Source organism: Antrostomus carolinensis, unplaced genomic scaffold (assembly GCF_000700745.2).
Source record: "Antrostomus carolinensis isolate BGI_N321 unplaced genomic scaffold, ASM70074v2 scaffold17503, whole genome shotgun sequence".
Classification (NCBI taxonomy): Eukaryota; Metazoa; Chordata; class Aves; order Caprimulgiformes; family Caprimulgidae; genus Antrostomus; species Antrostomus carolinensis.
Window position 1 is genome coordinate 304 of NW_010303340.1, and position 18,151 is coordinate 18,454.

The following is an 18,151-nucleotide window of genomic DNA, read 5'->3' on the forward strand; positions in this document are numbered from 1 at the left end:
GTCACACCGGCTTACATGTCTCCTGCCACTGTGGGGGCTGCGGCTGGGCTGGACACAGCAGAAGGTGCTCAGGGCTTGGAAGGGGGCAGGCTGTGTACCCTCACCACAACGGGAGACTCTGTGTGGGAGTAAATACACAGCCAGGCTCTAGTAATGTCTGCAGGGAGCCCTTGAATGCAGTGGGGTGCGCACAGCAGGAAGGCAGGTAGGAGCCATCTTCCACCTGTGTGGACAGGCCAAGCCCTGCTGCTGGGAACAGGGTGCTGCCACGTCTGCAGCGGGCGAGAGCGCAGCGCTGAGGCACACCGGCCTTTGGCCTTCCAGATTTGGAAAGTAGATGACGCTTTTGGTTTGTATTTATGAAGAAATGTCATCATCTGTTACTTGCCTGGTCTGCTGCTCGCTCCACTTTTTAATAGCATTTTCCATGTCTCACACAAGGCTAGAGGTTATTTTGCTTTTTCATAGTTCTGCTACATGATTGACTGCCCAGGTTGTTCAGTGCAGGGTCCAGGAAACCAGAAAAGATTGGATACAATGGAGGATATTCCTCACAACAAACTAAAGTACATATTATGTTAGCAGGAAACATACATTTCCAATAACTTTTTCCTGACTGTTTGGAAACAAATGACTATTGTGGTGGGCTGCACAGCCATGAGGAGGCCTCAGCAGCCTCTCCTCCCTGCACCAAGGGAAGTTGAGAGGGAGAAGGATTCTTGGGCAGGTTTTGCCATAACATTCCAGGAGATTTTAGGCTGGTTGCAGCTTGTCAACTACTAGGATATTTTGAGCTGAGCTCTGGAGTGAAGAAGGAGGGCTAAAGATAGAGAAGAAGCTGGGGAGTAGGGAATAGAAAGTTTGAAAGGAGCTGTACATACTTGATAATTAGTGGCTGATTTCACAATATTGCAGAGTCTCTGATCTGCCATGTTCCTGGTGTTGTATCATATGTAGATTTACTGATCCTTGCTGGGAACTTCTCCCCACCCCTCCATTTCATCCTTGGGCATCTTTGGATTTCAATTTTTGCTTAATGCTTAGCGTAACCCAAAATCTCATTAAAAAAATTTAATTGCCTTAGTTTAAAGTGACAGTTTGTCTCCACTTGGAGCTGGGAGTTAAAACACACTAGAAATAATGTCTTTTTTCCAAACTTTGTTTGGCAGCTCCAAAATATTTGTTTCAGTAGTTGATGGTGTGGGGGTGTGGTGCTGAATTGGTCCATTCCATAATTTTGCGATCTTTGCATTTGCCATAATTTTCAGTTTGATCTGACAGATTAGTCTTAGAATCATAGAATGGTTTGGGTTGGAAGGGACCTTAAAGATCATCTAGTTCCACCCCCCCTGCCATCAGCAGGGACACCTTCCACTAGACCAGGTTGCTCAAAGCCTCATCCAGCCTGGCCTTGAACACTTCCAGGGAGGGGGCATCCACAACTTCTCTGGGCAACCTGTTCCAGTGTCTGACCACCCTCACAGTGAAGAATTTCTTCCTAATATCTAATCTAAACCTACCCTCTTTCAGCTTAAACCCATTTCCCTTTGTTTTGTCATTAACTGCCCTTATGAAAAGTCCTTCCCCAGCTTTCTTGTAGGCCCCCTTCAGGTATTGGAAGGCCGCTATGAGATCTCCCCGGAGCCTTCTCTTTTCCAGGCTGAACAGCCCCAACTCTCTCAGCCTGTCCTCACAGGAGAGGTGCTCCAGGTCTTCTTACCCTAATGTCTGTTGTTCAATTGACAAAGTCCGAAAACACATCACTGTCGACTATGGGAAGCTTAACAGAACCTGCTCCACAGATCCAGGCTAAACCTGCCAAATGTGAGTGGGATTTCTTACCTGTAGGTGTAAAGTGAGTTAGATGGTAGAGGTACCTGGTGGAGCTAACCTGCTGTTTTGCCTTCTGTCCCTGGCACAAGCCAGCGTGCCGGGTCCCTTTCTTTCACTCGGGTGCACTCCTGCATTTTAAGGAAAAGGCTGACTGAAGAAATTGGTTCTTTAGGTTTGACAGTGACTGCTGTGAAGGACTTTGGGGAGTGGAACTTAGAGGCTGGAGCACTGGTGCTTGCAGATGGAGGCCTTTGTTGCATTGACGAGTTCAATAGTATCAAAGAACATGACAGAACCAGTATCCATGAAGCAATGGAACAACAAACCATCAGTGTTGCAAAAGCAGGGTAAGTGTCATGTTAACATACGTGATAAAACAACATAAGACGTTCCTCTTGTACTTACAACTCGGAGGGAGGTTTGTCATGCTGGTTAAATATAATATAAAATATCTGTTTTCTTTTTTGTGCTTAATAGTTTTGTTCTCAGCAGTGTTCTTAAACTAGATGACTCAACATTTCAAAGGACAGTGCACTGGACCAGAGGTTGCAAGCGATCACAGTAAATACATACCCTCCTCACTGTTGGGTTTTGTCTACCGCTGTAGGCCAGGGCACTTTCCTAAGAAGACTTGGTGTTCTTTTTCTTGCCTTGTGCTGTGGGTGGTCATAATAATCATATGTGAAATGAGGAACTTGATTGAAAGTCAGAAAGCAGGACTTACTTAATTTCTCCAGTAATACTGCATGGCAACAAAAGAAGATCAAGAGATTTCCAAGCTGCTGAATTTTATATGTTGGGAATGGGATAAATTGAAAAAGAAAGTGAGGAACTGAAAGGAAGCAGTTTCTAAGTAGTGTGTGCTCAACTCTGCTATTTCCACCCCCTACCACTTTGATCTTTGAGCTCATCTCTCATTCTGTCAGTTTCATGCAGCTCTTTTCCAGGCCCAGATCGTTTCCTGGCTGGTATTACTGAAATCTCTGCTGCTCAAAAAGCGTCGCCCATTCCACATTCCTCCTTGTCGCCTTCAACTCACCTCTTGCTCCAGTCACATCTTGTCTCCTCCAACTGATCATGTCCCTTCTTTATTCTGAGCGTCTCCACTGAAGGCTCTCTTCAGCCTCTTTGGTGGACAGTGGACAAGTAATGTCGCTCTACCTGGGAGATTTCTAGCCTTTGCCAGCAATGCAGCTGGGGACAAAGACTTGGAATCAGCATGGTCATATCTACTTAGTAAGATAGTGACATATTTTAGCCAGGTTCCTTGTTGCAGTTGTTTGGGTTTTGTAGATCCCAAAATACAGTTTGCTAACTTGCACATATAACCTCAGTTGCTCACTTTTAGGAACTACATATCATGAGGAATTTTTGAGTAGTAACTTAGCACAGATAAGTTAAGGACTTTGTTAATTTGAGGTCTTATTCTGGTGCATGACATATGAGGTTTTTTTCCCCACTGGGTATAAGCTAATAGAAAATCTGTGGTCATTCCTCTCAGTTACAGAAGAACTTTGAATATGAGGCAGCAGTTACTCAGGAGCTGACTAGAAATAGCTCAGTGACAAACCCGAGTTAGAATACTTCTGCTGCTGCCTGAACCGAAAGGATTACATTTGGGCTACTAGAATAAAAATAATCTCTCTCCACGTCTAAAAACACACGCCAGGATACCATGGTTAGGAGAGGAAAATGGCTATTTTCCTCGAGAAACAGTTGATTGGCTGCCATCATAGTTTGGATGGGTTCGTATTCCTAACATAAATAAACCATATGTTTATGTTACCTTTTATTTTGCTTCCTTAAAATGTGAATTAGGCTAAAATGTTACTTTCCATTGTAACCCCCCCCCCCCAAAAAAAAAACCCAACAAAATCAGCAAAGTAATATTTATTTCTGAAAATTTATGTTGGTTTTCACCATCTAAGGACCTAGCTTTATATAGAGATTACTCATGACAATATTGTTTAGTTACTGCTGGTATCCAGGTCACCATCTTCTGTCTATTTGCTGTTCTCAGACTGAGAAATGCTGCATATGTAATATATATTAATAAAATAATTGTATATATTGTTTAGCTCCTGTGGTCTTTCATAAGATAAGATGTGCTCTTTTTAACATAACATAATTTAAAACTGTGATAATTTTTAATACTTTGGAATAATTTCCCCTACCCAATTTCATTCAACCATAATGTTCACCATACTTTTCTCTAGCTTGGTGTGCAAGCTTAATACAAGGACAACTATCCTGGCAGCAACAAACCCGAAAGGCCATTATGATCCTCATGAGTCTGTCTCTGTCAACATAGCCCTTGGCAGTCCCCTGTTGAGCAGATTTGACCTGGTCTTAGTCTTGTTAGACACAAAGAACGAAGAATGGGACCGCATCATTTCATCCTTCATCTTGCAAAATAAAGGTAAGAGTAGTCATTTAAAATTATAAGGTGGATTTTTTGTTTATTGGGTTTGTTTTTTTGTTTTGTTTTGTGTTTTTTTTTTTCATTTCCCCACCCTTCAGTTTAGTTTGTTATTCTCTAGTCTTCCATGTTAATCAGTGTTTACGTTTTTGCTATGGTAGTTTCCTGCAGCATGTTTGTTTTTCAAGTAGGAATAAGATAGAGATCACTAATTAATTAGTAGGAGTGAGCTGAGAACACTGTGCTTTTACTCTATGATCATTTACAAGAGATTCGTCCCAGAGTGCTCAGTAAGTGGATAGTTTACTTCTTGCACCTTTACATCATTGCTTGATACGCAGATCCTACACACTGTGCAAGTGTACGTGCTGGTGATGGGGAGCTTAATTCAGACAGAACAAATCTGAGCTGCATGTGCTGCAGGGCTCAAAGAATAAACAGTGTGTTCCCTACGTGGAGCTCTGTGCTCTGGAATTAGGGAAGGCAGTGTGATTCGATTTTAACCAGCCCCTTCTCCATCTACTTCAGGAACATTACTTTGATCCCCATTAGGGAAGAAGTGGTTAGAGGAGACTTCTTCAGCTAGCTTCCTTTCCTTCCCAAAATGTTTCCCTGCAAAAAATGGTCAGAATAAGGCAGGTAGATTTTAGCTCCTACAAAGCAGGTACAACAGCCAGAGGGCATACTCACACTCATGTAGCATTTTACATTTTAAGGAATACAAGAGCAGTTAGTACTGGCTGTACCATCTGGTGGGCAGGGAGTCTGACAGCAGTTCTGCTGAAATTACTGGACGCTTTACTGTGGATTTTAACAGGGGAGAGATTGGATGGTGTGTAAAATTCCGCACTGGAATTTGACCAGGTCCTTGAGGAGCAGTGTACAGACAACCCCGTGCGCCCCCAAAATACAGTCATGTGTGTTTTATAGTCATCTGCCTATTTAACGGGAATTCTTAGGAAAAAGCTTGATGCTTGTTGTTGCAGAATTACTGACTAGGCAGTTGTCACACAGGTTGCCCAAGCAAATCAGAAAAGCTCTGGAGCATGGAGAAGATGAAAACCTACTTCTGCCTTATAAAAAGTATACAGCCAAAATTGTCTGAGGAGAGCAACCTGATCCTCGTACGCTACTATCAAATGCAGCGTCAGAGCGACTGCAGAAACGCCGCCCGAACTACCATCCGCCTGTTGGAGAGTTTGATACGCCTCGCAGAAGGTGAGGCCTTCACAACTTTATTTTTAGGCTAACAATTAACCTTTGAAAAATGAATAGATCAGGAGTGTAATTATAGCTTATAGCCAGTAAGCAGAGCAGCAGCTTTTGCACAGAGTTGGGGATCGGCGATTCTTATATTGTTTTATCTTTCTAATCTAAAGAGACTTGGGCTTGGAGGTGTTGAATGTGGGAAAGGGTGTTACATTTAGATTATCAAAATCAGTTTGAATTATGCCATTCTCACACCCCTAATAAAAACTAAAGCCACTGGAAGAAATCACATTAGTGATAAAAATCTCAGAAGTGATGTGTCTTTATTCTAAAAATCTTAGGAGTGATGTGTTCAAGGCTGGGCTGGATGAGGCTTTGAGCAACCTGGTCTAGTGGAAGGTGTCCCTGCTGATGGCAGGGGGGTTGGAACTAGATGATCTTTAAGGTCCCTTCCAACCCAAACCATTCTATGATTCTATGATTTATGAAAAACAATCTCAGGATTTACTTTTAAGCAATAAAGTCCTGGGTTGCCATCCTACTCAGCCTCAGGAAAGGTGTCAAGTATTTGCTTCTATCCTAAAGTTAATATAACATCAAAAATAACATGTTTTATTTCCTTAACTATCAAATCAAGTTTGTATTTTGCAATAGGACTTCAACATTTCCAACTCTTGAGTTCAAAACATATTTCATTTAGTAGAACAAAATCAAAAGAAGCAGTAGGTCTCTGTCTTGACATGATTTTATTTTGTAAAATGGCATATTACGTATTTTCAGAATCAGTTTAAAAGAATGTGCTGTATTTTTGTATAAAAATCATAAATCATCTTTGTACTTTTATATGCCAGTCAGCATTGTAGTGCTTCCTGCATCAGATGTTTATGTTTTGTTCTCCATTTTTGGGGAATAATTATTTAAGTGAAAGACATTCCTAACTTTTAGGGATTCACATGTTATTTTCACATTCAGTGTTTCTTCCATTCTTATGCATTGACATGATTGGGGCATTTAGTGGCATTTTGTTCTTTCGAAGTATTATATACATGGTATTAATTAACCTGCATTTCTCTTGCTGAATCAGAACTGTGTGTGTTTCTGTGGCCAATGAGGAGGAGAGCTTCATGTGAGAAATTATTTTCATTATATCAGTTTACAAAAAATCAGTTTTGTTTTGCTGACTTAAGAAAGGGAAGGAAGAGAAAATAAAGCTATGGTAGAGAAAAGCATTTTAAATGATAACTAAATGTGTGACACAGACCAGTTAGAGGAAATCAAATCTTTCCTGACCTGTGGTGAGAATTAGACTGAATTTTTTACTTTATGATGATGACACGTACCTATATAGATGGGGATGTTTCACTGCCTTTGTTGTGATATCCAGCACTTTACATTTTTTAACTCCAGCATTTTCATCATCTTTGTTCGAACTGTCACTGTAACTGTAATCTGGAAGTCACACTACATTCTTTACTAGTAAAATTAAGCCTTCCAGTTCCTGTTGAAATTGACATTAACATCAAAAGGATTATATTAATGTTTAAAATCTGGCCTTCCACATTATATACAAGTGTTGGAAGAGCTGAAGAAATTTGAAGAAATAACCTGTCCCTTCTCATACAAAAATAATTGCTTTTTGACTTTTGTAACACCTGCTTTCCATGCTCATTTACTTTTGATAGCTCATGCCCGGTTGATGTTTAGGGATACGGTGACTTTGGAAGATGCTGTAACTGTGGTATCAGTGATGGAATCTTCTATGCAGGTAAGGTTTCTTGCAGACACTGCCATTGCTGCGATGCCACGTTTAAGGGATTCAGTTTGTCATGTAGATATATGCCAGCTCCCTTCATCCCTTTGGAGGGGGTTTCATGGAGTCACAGAAAGCAGGTTATCAGAGACTTTGATAAGTCTTTTTTAGTCCATTTTGATTGTTAAAATCCTTAAGCAGAGATTATACTGAAAAATATGGATTGGTGATAGAGGCCTGGTATCGTTTTTTTATATACTTTGTAGTCTAAGTGAAGTTTTGGCATACTACTGACTTTTGGTAATCTACATTTTAAAGACCTTTTGAGCCAGAAATTGTGTCTATATCACTGTGTTTAATAGCCTTTGATTGGTTTTTCTTCCATGATGTTATTTTGTCACTCATTAACTAGGTGTAAGAGAACCAAATAGTCTCTTTTTGGAGGAAGTTTCCAACAGTTGCCAAGACCTATGCTTTATTTTGCCTTTAGATAATTTTAAACTATGTTGGTGGTTGTACTAAAACTCAGAACTTTTAGAAGATTCATTTTACTCTGAGAAACTTTAAAAGTTCAAAACTTCTGTTGCCACACACTGAAAATTGTGCGTTCCAATTACCACGTGAATTTGTGTAATATTTCTACATAAAGAGATATTGAGAAAATGGGGAAGGCTAGATTTTAGTTTACTGTAGCACTATTAGGATGTTGAATTTGAAGAAATATCAGCACATTTAGAATTAATAAAAGGAATGTGAATCTGGTAGAGAATTTTTAATGTAAATGTGGAAAATAATATAGGCACTATTACTTTGGATAGAATATTTTACTGCGTCCAGTTCTGGAGCCCCCAACATAAGAAAGACATGGACCAGTTAGAGCAAGTCCAGAGGAGGCCACCAGGATGATCCGAGGGCTGGAGCACCTCTCCTATGAGGACAGGCTGAGAGAGTTGGGACTGTTCAGCCTGGAAAAGAGAGAGATCTTATAGCGGCCTTCCAGTACCTGAAGGGGCTACAAGAAAGCTGGGGAGGGACTTTTCATAAGGGCAGTTAATGACAAAACAAGGGGAAATGGGTTTAAGCTGAAAGAGGGCAGGTTTAGATTAGATATTAGGAAGAAGTTTTTCACTGTGAGGGTGGTCAGACACTGGAACAGGTTGCCCAAGGAACTGTGGATGCCCCCTCCCTGGAAGTGTTCAAGGCCAGGCTGGATGAAGCTTTGAGCAACCTGGTCTAGTGGAAGGTGTCCCTGCTGATGGCAGGGGGGTTGGAACTAGATGATCTTTAAGGTCCCTTCCAATCCTAACCATTCTATGATTCTATGATTTTTAAGGGAAATAAATCTTCATGCTTTAGAGTAGAAAAAAATTACCACAAGCAGATTATCCAAAGTTTTATGCACGGGGGCTTTTAGCACCTCTGAAATATTTGGTTTTGACTCTGTCAGAGATGGTGTGCTCCACTGCACAGATGGCTGGTCTGATCCAAAATGGCATTTCCTGCATTTCTGTATAGGTTGCTATGAATATATTAAAATTAAAACAATTTTATATATCACCCATTACCTTAAAGACCTTTGCAGGAGTAGATACGCTCCTTTTTCGGAGATAAAGCTCTTCAGGATAGATGCACAAAGTCACATATGGCAGGTAGGCACTTGTGATCTCCCTTGTTCTTTCAATGAGGTTTGGGAGACTAATTGCAGTCTGTGCCACGGATAATCTGCTGCACAGTGTTGCAAATGGAATTTGTCTCAAAAATACTACAGGGCCTGACCTTATTAAGTAGCGAAAGATTATTGCACTGTCTGCTGCAGTTCATCTTGCACCGTTTTGAAGAGCTCAGCTTTTCAGACAGCACTGCATCTAAGTTAAAATAAGAAGCTGTACTAATGTATCCAGCAGAAGATATCACATAAGTGTTCATTAACTGTAATTAAACTTGTAATTACCTAGATGGGAATTTGATGGGGCAGTGGTTTCAAGGCAATATGGTTTTGGATATAAGACATCTGAAATACTCAATTTTTTTTTCATAAGAAATCAAAAAGTGTGATGTATGTGTGTAATAATAGTGAATGTGTATTGTCATCTGTGTATCTCTCTACCTCATCAGCACAAATAAATGTAAAGAATTGTTCTAACTATAGGTCAGTTTTTCATAGGTATGCAGCCCTGCCCTCAAGGGCTGCAGTTTGCATAACGAGCATCTGTCTAATAAGAGTCACTGAGAAATTTGCATGACTTATGACTGTGGAAGGCTACCTGGGAGTAGTTGGTTTGCTCATCATACTCACTCATTCTTCACTTCTTATGATAAAGTCGGGCAAATGTCTTCATTTTTACTAGGAATCTGCAAATTTGAGATCTACTATTTAAGGCCAAATTTTACTTTCCTCTTGAATCACTAAAACAGTTTCTTTTTGAAGGAAGTTATTTATTACTTACATGATTACTTTATTGTTATGCAGAAATAACATGCAAAAAATTATTTTCAGAAATTGATTCCTTCTCTAGAAAAAAACCCAACTTTATGTGTAGCTACATCCTATGATTCCTGCCTAGTTGTCAGTCTGTAAAATGAGGTTATAAATGGGGAAGTACCAGTGTCATTCTTGAAGGACTGGCTGCCACCTTTCAGCTCAGCAAACTCTGTATTCAATGCTTTCTTTGCAGCTTCTACAAAAAGTCGTATTCTTGCCTGTATAAAATCACAGTTCACAGTTCTCAGGTCAGTATTTCTTGCGAGTCATCCTGGGAAGGAGGACTGTCACATTTTCATCACCAGCCTAGTTCATTGGAGTTTTCTGTTTGTTTCATCCTCTTAATTCACCCTTATTTTTCTCTTTCCTACTACGTTTTTGTGAGCATATTCTAATCCCCCTGGCTTGATCTTTTCTTTGCCTCATTTCCTCTTTGTTAACACTCTCTTCCTCCTTCTCTTGGTCATGTTTTCATCCTTGTTTTATTCCCTTTCCAATCCCTCTCCTTTTACTCCCTTTTTTACATTTTGTCTTCCCATCCTTAGGCACTTTTACACCCTTCCTTTTTGCTGACTTTCCCTGTGACCCTTTCTTTTTTGTCTCTCTGTCTGAGATCCTCTGCCCTCAGTTCAACAGCATATGGATTTGTCAAATGACTATTTTCCTCTGCTCAGAATGATAGCTGAGTCTCAGAGGGGCAGGTATCTCAGAGACATAAGCATCAGCACAGGAATGAAACTTCACAGATACCTTAAATTCCGTCCCATCCCACTTAGAATTTCACACACACGCACACACACACACACACAAACATTTAAAAGAAGCTCATTGTAATGGCCAAGTAAAGCACTAAAAAGTCAGCGAAGGCAGGAGATAATTGTACCCCTTGAGCATAAATCTCAAGATATATTTTCCATTGTATCCTTAAGTCACAGGTTGACAGGACTCAAGCCGAAAGCAATTAGCCTTTGTCAGTGTTTTGCTCAATGTTTTGTTTATTACCTACTGTTCCAAAGGTAGAATTCTCAATTTCTTAATGTGTTTTTCTGTAGAATTCATCTCCAGTGTATTTGAGTATTCAGAAATGCCAGTTTTCTTATCTTCATGCAGTCCCTTGTGAAGTGATGGGATGGTGTTACTCCTGTTCTGTGATCTGGAGCACAATCCAGAAGGAAATGTCCACTGGAACATACCTCATGAGAGATGCTTAGGCTCCCAGTTTCAGAGTAGTCTCACTTTTGGAGCATATTTCCTGTTGACTGCAGTTTCCTTCTGTGTACACACCACAACACAGATTTATTGCTTTTCAAAACCTTTTCCTGACTGGCTCATTCTGAATCACAAATGGATGGAACTTCGCATCAGAGCATCTAGTCCTCCGTGGCTGCTTTTAGCTGTCCTAACCAAGAGACTGGATTTTCCTTTCTGCACTTCCTGCCTCATTAACTATGAACCTTCCTGTCCTTGAAGTAAATACAGCAGAGAGGTTCTGCAACAGCCTTTCCCATGACTGCAGGCTAATGCTTCTCTGTGGAACGGATCTATCATGTTCCTGAAGTGACATGCAAGAAAACCCACCCCCTTGTGGTAACTTCGACAGGATGCATTAATGGTTCTGTGAACAGCCTTAGTTTTAGCACTGTGTAGTTTTAGAGGGCTTTAATTAGCTGCCAGAATGATGTATTTTCAATGTAATTTTTTTTTAATACAAAAGTTTTAAAATTCCAAAATGGAAGAACCAGAAATTGCCACAAGTGGAAATGTGTGGTCACTGTGATGCCATATGTAGCAAATTCTGGTTCTAGAGACTCCATTGGCTTTTGCTGTTGCTCTTATGGTGCTTGATAAGCATCTTGTTCATTAGTTGTACTGAGTTTTATAGATTAGACAGGAGTGGTAAATGCCAGCTAATCTGCAGCAAAATAGAGGGATTGTGGTGTGGGATTTTTTTTCCAAAGAGCAATTAACTAGAGAGCTATTCTAGATTATTTGTTGTGGAACAAATAACTTTGTACAGATGCTCTGTTTCAAATAAAAACTACTTCATTTCCACAAGGCATAGAAAGATTGTCCCAGATTAAAATCACTTTCTCTCTGGAATTATTCCTGAATAGTTAGTTATTCCTAAAGAGCTATTCAGAAATATTTTTGCCAGTCAATTTACCCTGTGTTGACAAACCTTAATACCCAGGTCTTTCCATTTAAATAATTAGGAATGAAATGAAAGAGAAAACTTTTAGTAGTCAGACCTTCTTCAGTTATGAAAGTTGTTCACATGGGCAGAATTTTTACAAGGTATTTGGAAAACCTCTTTAATCCTAATTTCCATTTTTCATCATGATGTTCTCAGGCCTTAAGTGGACTTTCCCTTTTTTGTGTAAATAAAAATACACCACTACGAGTAAACTGCAGGCTCAATCATATCATTGCTTTATGTGTATGAGCCACTTTGCCTGTGTGCAGACTTGCTAGCGTTATTTGTGTGACTACAGTTACTCAGTAAATATTTGCTGCTGTAAACTTTAAAATATCTAAGGGACAATTTTGTATAAAATGGTCTCTGCAGTTTAAGTTTGGTGCCAAATAATAAGATACTTTCCTTGTTTGGTTTTTTTATATCTCTTTGGGGACACAGGGGGGTGCACTTCTCGGAGGCATCAACGCCTTACACACCTCATTTCCAGAAAACCCAATGGGGCAGTACCGGACACAGTGCGAACTCATATTGGAGCGACTGGAGCTGCGAGATCTTCTGCACAAAGAGCTACAAAGACTTGACAGGTTATAGCATGCAGAGTAACAAAATAATTCAGTAGCGAAAAAGAGTTGTTGGACAATAATATCTGGAGAGGGTCTAAAAATAGAATCTGGCATTGAGGAAGGGCTTGTTCTTTAGAGGATGCGGGTAAGCAGGGAAATTGTTTTAAAGTAGCACTCTCAGATCATCACAAGATCATTTCTCCCTCTGGATTATGGAATTTACAAAGAATTTGAGAACATTTTAATCAGTTCCCAACTCATATCTCAATTCTATGCTCAGAATAGAATTTCAGAGGAGCTTCTTAGGGTCAAAATACCAGATTCTGTAGCTGAGCAAATAATTTTATATAGCCTTTTTTTACATGCTTGGTAAAATAGAGCAGATCTGCTTCATACTTGTTAAGCCCTCTTTTGTGTTGGGCTTGTCAGGATCCCTCCCTTTCTGTTAATGGAAAATATAAACCTGAATCAAAGTTCTGTTCTTTAGGGTGATTTTTCTTTTTGCACGCTGGAATTTTCACTGTCCTTTCTCTAGTTTTCAGCTCGCTGCAAAAATCTTTGGGAAGTCTATTTCCTGTTATGAATAGAAAACTTCTAACATACTGGCACTGAGAGGGAAACACTAGGGTTGGAAGGAAATAAAATACAAAAAAATAACATTTGTTTTCTGAAATGAGAGTAGGCTCTAAAGAAACACATACTTTTTTATTGTTAAAGGAAAATAAAAGATTAATGTTATCAAACCTAATGGAATAAGAACAGCTGGGAAAATACACTTTTTCCCTTTATATATTTTTCAGACTTATTTTGTATCTCGTAGTAAGGACATCTTATATAACCACAGAAGCAATAAAAGCATATGAGAGTGGGATATGTCCATCAGACAGGCAAAAGCTAGTTTTGAAACAGAGGTGCTCCTAAGGGATCATAGAAATGTAGGATGGGACAGGAGATCAAATACAAAGACAGCATCAGGTCTGTGTTTGACCTTTCTGACAGAGTCTTGTGTTACCTGCTCCAAAGGCCTTCTAGTGAAGAGGAATTTCCATTGCCATTGGGTAGCCTGTTCCATTATTGCTTCTTCCTAATGCTCATAAAGGTTTTCCCAATATCCCACTGAGTCCTCTATGCTGCAAAATAAGCTTATTTCTTCTTCCCCCTCTTAAGCTGCTTAGAAATTACTAAATGAATGTCCTTTTTAAAACAACCTATGCTGTACTAGACTTGTGCCATGAATTCCTCATAAACTATATTTCAAAAAAATAAGCAGTTATCTTTCAGCCCTTCTTGATGAGTCAGATAATTCCTGCTACTTTACATCAAAATTTTAAGACTAAGTGTATTGTTAAATAATAATAATAATAATGATTCTGAAACATACATGTCAACAGGCCCCTCATCGTCTTTGTGGCCTCCGCTAGACTCTCTCCAGAAGGTCCCTGTCCCTCTTGAACTGAGGAGCCCAGAACTGGACACAGTACTCCAGATGTGGCCTCACCAGGGCAGAGTAGAGGGGGAGGAGAACCTCTCTCGACCTGCTGGCCACACTCTTTTTAATGCACCCCAGGAGACCGTTGGCCTTCCTGGCCACAGGGCACACTGCTGGCTCATGGCCAGCCTGCTGCCCACCAGCACACCCAGGTCCTTTTACTCAGCTCCTCTGCAGCGGGTCAGCCCCCAACCTGCACTGGTGCAGGCGGTTATTCCTCTCCGGGTGAAGGACTCTGCACTTGATCTTGTTGAACCTCCTCAGGTTCCTTTCCGCCCAACTCTCCAGCCTGTCCAGGTCTTGCTGGATGGCAGCACAGCCTTCTGGTGTGTCAGCCACTCCTCCCAGCTTTGTATCATCAGCAAACCTGCTGAGGGCGGATTCTGTCCCTACATCCAGGTCATTGGGTGGAATCTGCCTGCTCTTCACTCATGGTTAGAATCACTGTTTAGCAAAAAGTAGGATGCTTGGAAGTTATATGTTTAGCTAGAATAGACAGAATATCAGCTAAACTGAAATTGGAGGGAACCCTCATTCTACCACCTGTGTTTTTTTGGAGGACCCTAAGAATATTAATAGGCACAGGTAGCAATAATTAAGTTTTACAGGTGATCTGAGATGCTTTCACTCTATCATGTGGAGCTTTTGACATGTTGAGTCCATAGTGATTGTGAGAGAAACCTACCGGCAACCGCTATTCCAAGTGGTACCTGGATTTTCCATTCTGATAACTCATCGGAGGCTTTGCCTTGCTTAAGATAAAATCTAATGAGGTTCCTGTTCTAGAAGATATTCTTGCAGAATATGTAATCCCTGAGGGACTCTAGCAATGTCTGTAAGTAGTGCAAAGGTGTTTGTTTGGGGTTTCCTTTTATGTTTGGTTTCCCAAGGAAGTGAAGTTCAGGTGGTTGCTTTCTCTATCCATCCGTCTTGTATTGGGGACACTAAATTCTGCCACTCACTGTAGAAGATGCTGAAAGATCACAGACTGCAACACAAGCTTCCAGAGCTTTATGTGAAACTTAATAATGCACTTTTGTGACCTACATTATTTGTAGCTTTTCAGCATTCATACATATTAAGCATCAGTAATGCAATAAAGAAAGAAAAAAAAGAAAAATAAATGACTAATTTTTTTTTTTTTAATTCCATAGGTTACAAAAGGAGAATTCATGCCAGCTGCAGCCTGAAGAGACAAGTTCCAGTACTATTACAATATGCTTGAACAAGGATACATTTGGGCACTCAAAGCAAGTATCTCTGTCAGAACCTTCAAACCTACAAGAGAACAGCTCCAGGCCACAGCCTTCCTTGCCTGAAGGCAACTGTGAAGGGGACGTACATCTAGAACCCCTGTGCAACCTGGCACATGGTAATAACAAAACCAAAAACCACTTGATTAAATGTAAGAGAGGTGATGATGGCAGCCTGGCATGGTTTGATAGCCTGGAAGAGAGCAACACTGATGCTGAAGAAACTTTTCAGAAAAAGTCTCCGGTGCCCAAGATATCTCCAAATAACTCGGCTTCACAACCCCTGTCTGAAACATCCTGTTCTGAAGAAAGAAGTGCTTCAATACCAAGGAAGGGAAATGGAATGAGAGGATCACTAGCATCTGTGAATCTACATGCTCCTTTGGAACAGGACAAAGTTTCCAAGATAAACAGGAAAAGGGCTGAAGAACACAACTGTTTTTCTTCAGAAGCAAATATTCAAGGCCCAGCATCACCAAATGCCAGTGTGCAGGATGCAGTTATTACGCAGCGGGTTCCTAAAAGCTGTCGGAGACTGCACACGGAGAAATCACGCGGATTCTTTACAAGTACACAGGACCCCGAGGCAAAGGCCCTTCCTTCAGTGTTACCTGCCTCTGGCCTGCTGGATCTTTCAAGTGAGGCAGATTCTGTGCTAGGGGAGGAAAAAAGCAGCATATCTGTAGCAGCAAAAACCACAGCAATTTCTATAAGAAAACGAAATAAAGGTCAAATAGCGAAGGAAACAAAGGTAGTGAGTTCCCATGAGCCAGAAATCCTTGATGGTGAAAGTCCTCCAGCTGCTAAACTAGCTAAGTTTTCTTTCAGATCAAGGACAAAACTTGATCATTCTTCAGAGAAGAAAAATGAAGAATTTTCTGTTTCTCAGAGTGAAGCTATTTTTAGGCCTGGAGAGCAGGTCCGGGGAGAGCAGCTGTCAGAAGAATGCTGCCCCCCTGAGAAATCCAAGATGACACTGACTAGCTTAGGAAAAAATAGTTTGGAAAAACAATCAATTGATAATAAAGGGAGAGAAGAGCAGCAGAGTCAGGCCTCAGCGAAAGAGATCAGAGGAAGTGCAGCAATGTGCTCTGATGTCATTTTTGCTGACTTGCCATCTGCATCCACTGCAAAGAAAAGGGAGGGAGAGGAGATGCTTGGTGGCCCGAGCACAGGGAAGGTGAGCTCCAGCACATTAGCCAAACTGTCGACATTCTCCTTTGCATCACGTCCTGAGTCAAAATTGGAAACCTCACCTACCGCTAAGGCTGACGCTAACAAGGAGCGCCGTAGCCCGTTGCTGAAGGTACCTGTGAGCAATCCTGGCAGAAGGAAGAGTTTTGCACTGGGAAGTGCCACTAAAGCCAGTGTGGTCACACGGAAACCTCTCTTCTCAATAGCAGAGCTAGATGATGCTACATTAGATTTTGATTGGGATGAAGAGGTTAGGAAAAATCCAATCACATAACATGCACATCCTCCAAATTACTTAACATACAGTTTTCTTAATCTCCATCCTTCCATGAAGTGAATCCATATTTTACAAAGCATTTAAAAATAATCACCCCAGACATACATTCTTTAAGGGCCATATACATCAGCTAAGGACTGCATACACTGCAGACCTGATGTGGCTTTTCGTTTTCTAAGCTCTTCCCAAGACTACTTACTTCAGTTGACTGTTTTGATTGACCTGATGCAACCTGAAGACTTGTGTGGTTATGTTCATATATCCAGATTATAGTGAATCTTGCAGAAGAGCAGGTTGAACTGGCTGTTGTCCTTTATTTCATGTAATGGTTAGAACTATACACAACTCAGATTGTCCTTCCAAATGACTGTGCCACTTCAGAAAAATGATGATGCTAAAGCTCTGTCATTATATTTTGTTCATCTATATGTGCTGTTTGTCTTTGCATAGTTAGCAATATTGTGATTTATCATCATGCTATGGTAAGTATTTCTGTATTATCAGTATCATGACAGTTTTGCTGCATCTCCTTCTTACTGTGCTCCTTGTCACACTGCTGATGTTGAAGACATGGATGGAGAGCTTTTTTTTTTTCTGTTGTTTTATTTTTTTCACTTGCAATTTTAAATACACTGGTTCAGGTATCTGTGTCTGTATTCTGGGTCATTTTATCAAAACACAACTCTCTAATAAACAAAATTCAGGTGATTGAATGGGAGTCCTCAGCAACCAGGGTAACTTTAACACAGGCATTTAGCCCTGGTCTGTAAGGTACACTTCAAACCTAGCAGCCTGGTGAAGAGCTACTCTAGTGTACCTTGGTTCTGACTCAGATAGTGTTTACTTGACTATTTTAATTGTGATTAGAGTTTTACTGCATCTGATATGCAGTTCATCTTCTGTATCATGCTGCATCCTATGTCATTCATTTGTCTAATGGGAAATTAATCTACTAATGCATTACATGTTTACAGAGAAAGGTGAGCCTTAAATTGCTTTCAGTGATTTGCCTGGTGTGTTTCTTCTGTATTTGAATTCTCCACAGAATATTCTTGTTATTACCTGCAAGGTAAACAGAGAATGGAGTGGTTGCTTACAGCACAGTAAATCCTTGGAGAAGCTTGCTAGTACAAAGAAGATCTGATTCTCTCTTGATTTGCTTAAATTTAGAAGTTGCTCCCTTGAAACCAGGTGAGTTAAAATACTGCAAAATTTTAGAGAATGAGGGAGTGTGAGGCCCAGGTACTTCGGTGTGATGCAGTGAAAGCATGAGAACACTAATTACAGGAGTTGGCTTACTGTTAGGAGTGTGGGAAAATGACAGAAACATTATGGTCCAGACTGGTTGTGTGGTAGTTCCTGCACTGGAAAAGTGACATCAGTCACAAGGGGAATTTATCCACCTCCCTCCCAGAGCATAGAGCCACCCCTTCCTGTTCCTTCTCACAAAGACCTACGTCAGGGTGAGGGTGACCTGCACTCATG

The 18,151-nt window shown here is 40.6% G+C and overlaps 1 protein-coding gene across 1 annotated transcript; it reads left to right on the forward strand.

Annotated features, from left to right (window-relative positions):
- Window positions 1-1,772: 1,772 nt before the first annotated feature.
- LOC104521927 (DNA helicase MCM9) lies at window positions 1,773-16,663 on the forward strand. Its single transcript, XM_010164066.1, has 7 exons — window positions 1,773-1,824; window positions 2,006-2,180; window positions 4,050-4,252; window positions 5,267-5,470; window positions 7,144-7,226; window positions 12,329-12,474; window positions 15,097-16,663. The coding sequence occupies exons 1-7, from the start codon at window positions 1,773-1,775 to the stop codon at window positions 16,661-16,663; spliced, it is 2,430 nt and encodes an 809-aa protein (XP_010162368.1).
- The last annotated feature ends 1,488 nt before the right edge of the window (window positions 16,664-18,151 follow it).

Bases quoted from the DNA above. Each gene is read 5' to 3' on its own strand.
- LOC104521927 (XM_010164066.1), top strand. From the start codon at position 1,773: ATGGGAAGCTTAACAGAACCTGCTCCACAGATCCAGGCTAAACCTGCC. The intron at 2,181-4,049 runs GTAAGTGTCATG...ACTTTTCTCTAG, and splicing joins ATCAGTGTTGCAAAAGCAGG to CTTGGTGTGCAAGCTTAATA. The intron at 7,227-12,328 runs GTAAGGTTTCTT...TTGGGGACACAG, and splicing joins TGATGGAATCTTCTATGCAG to GGGGGTGCACTTCTCGGAGG.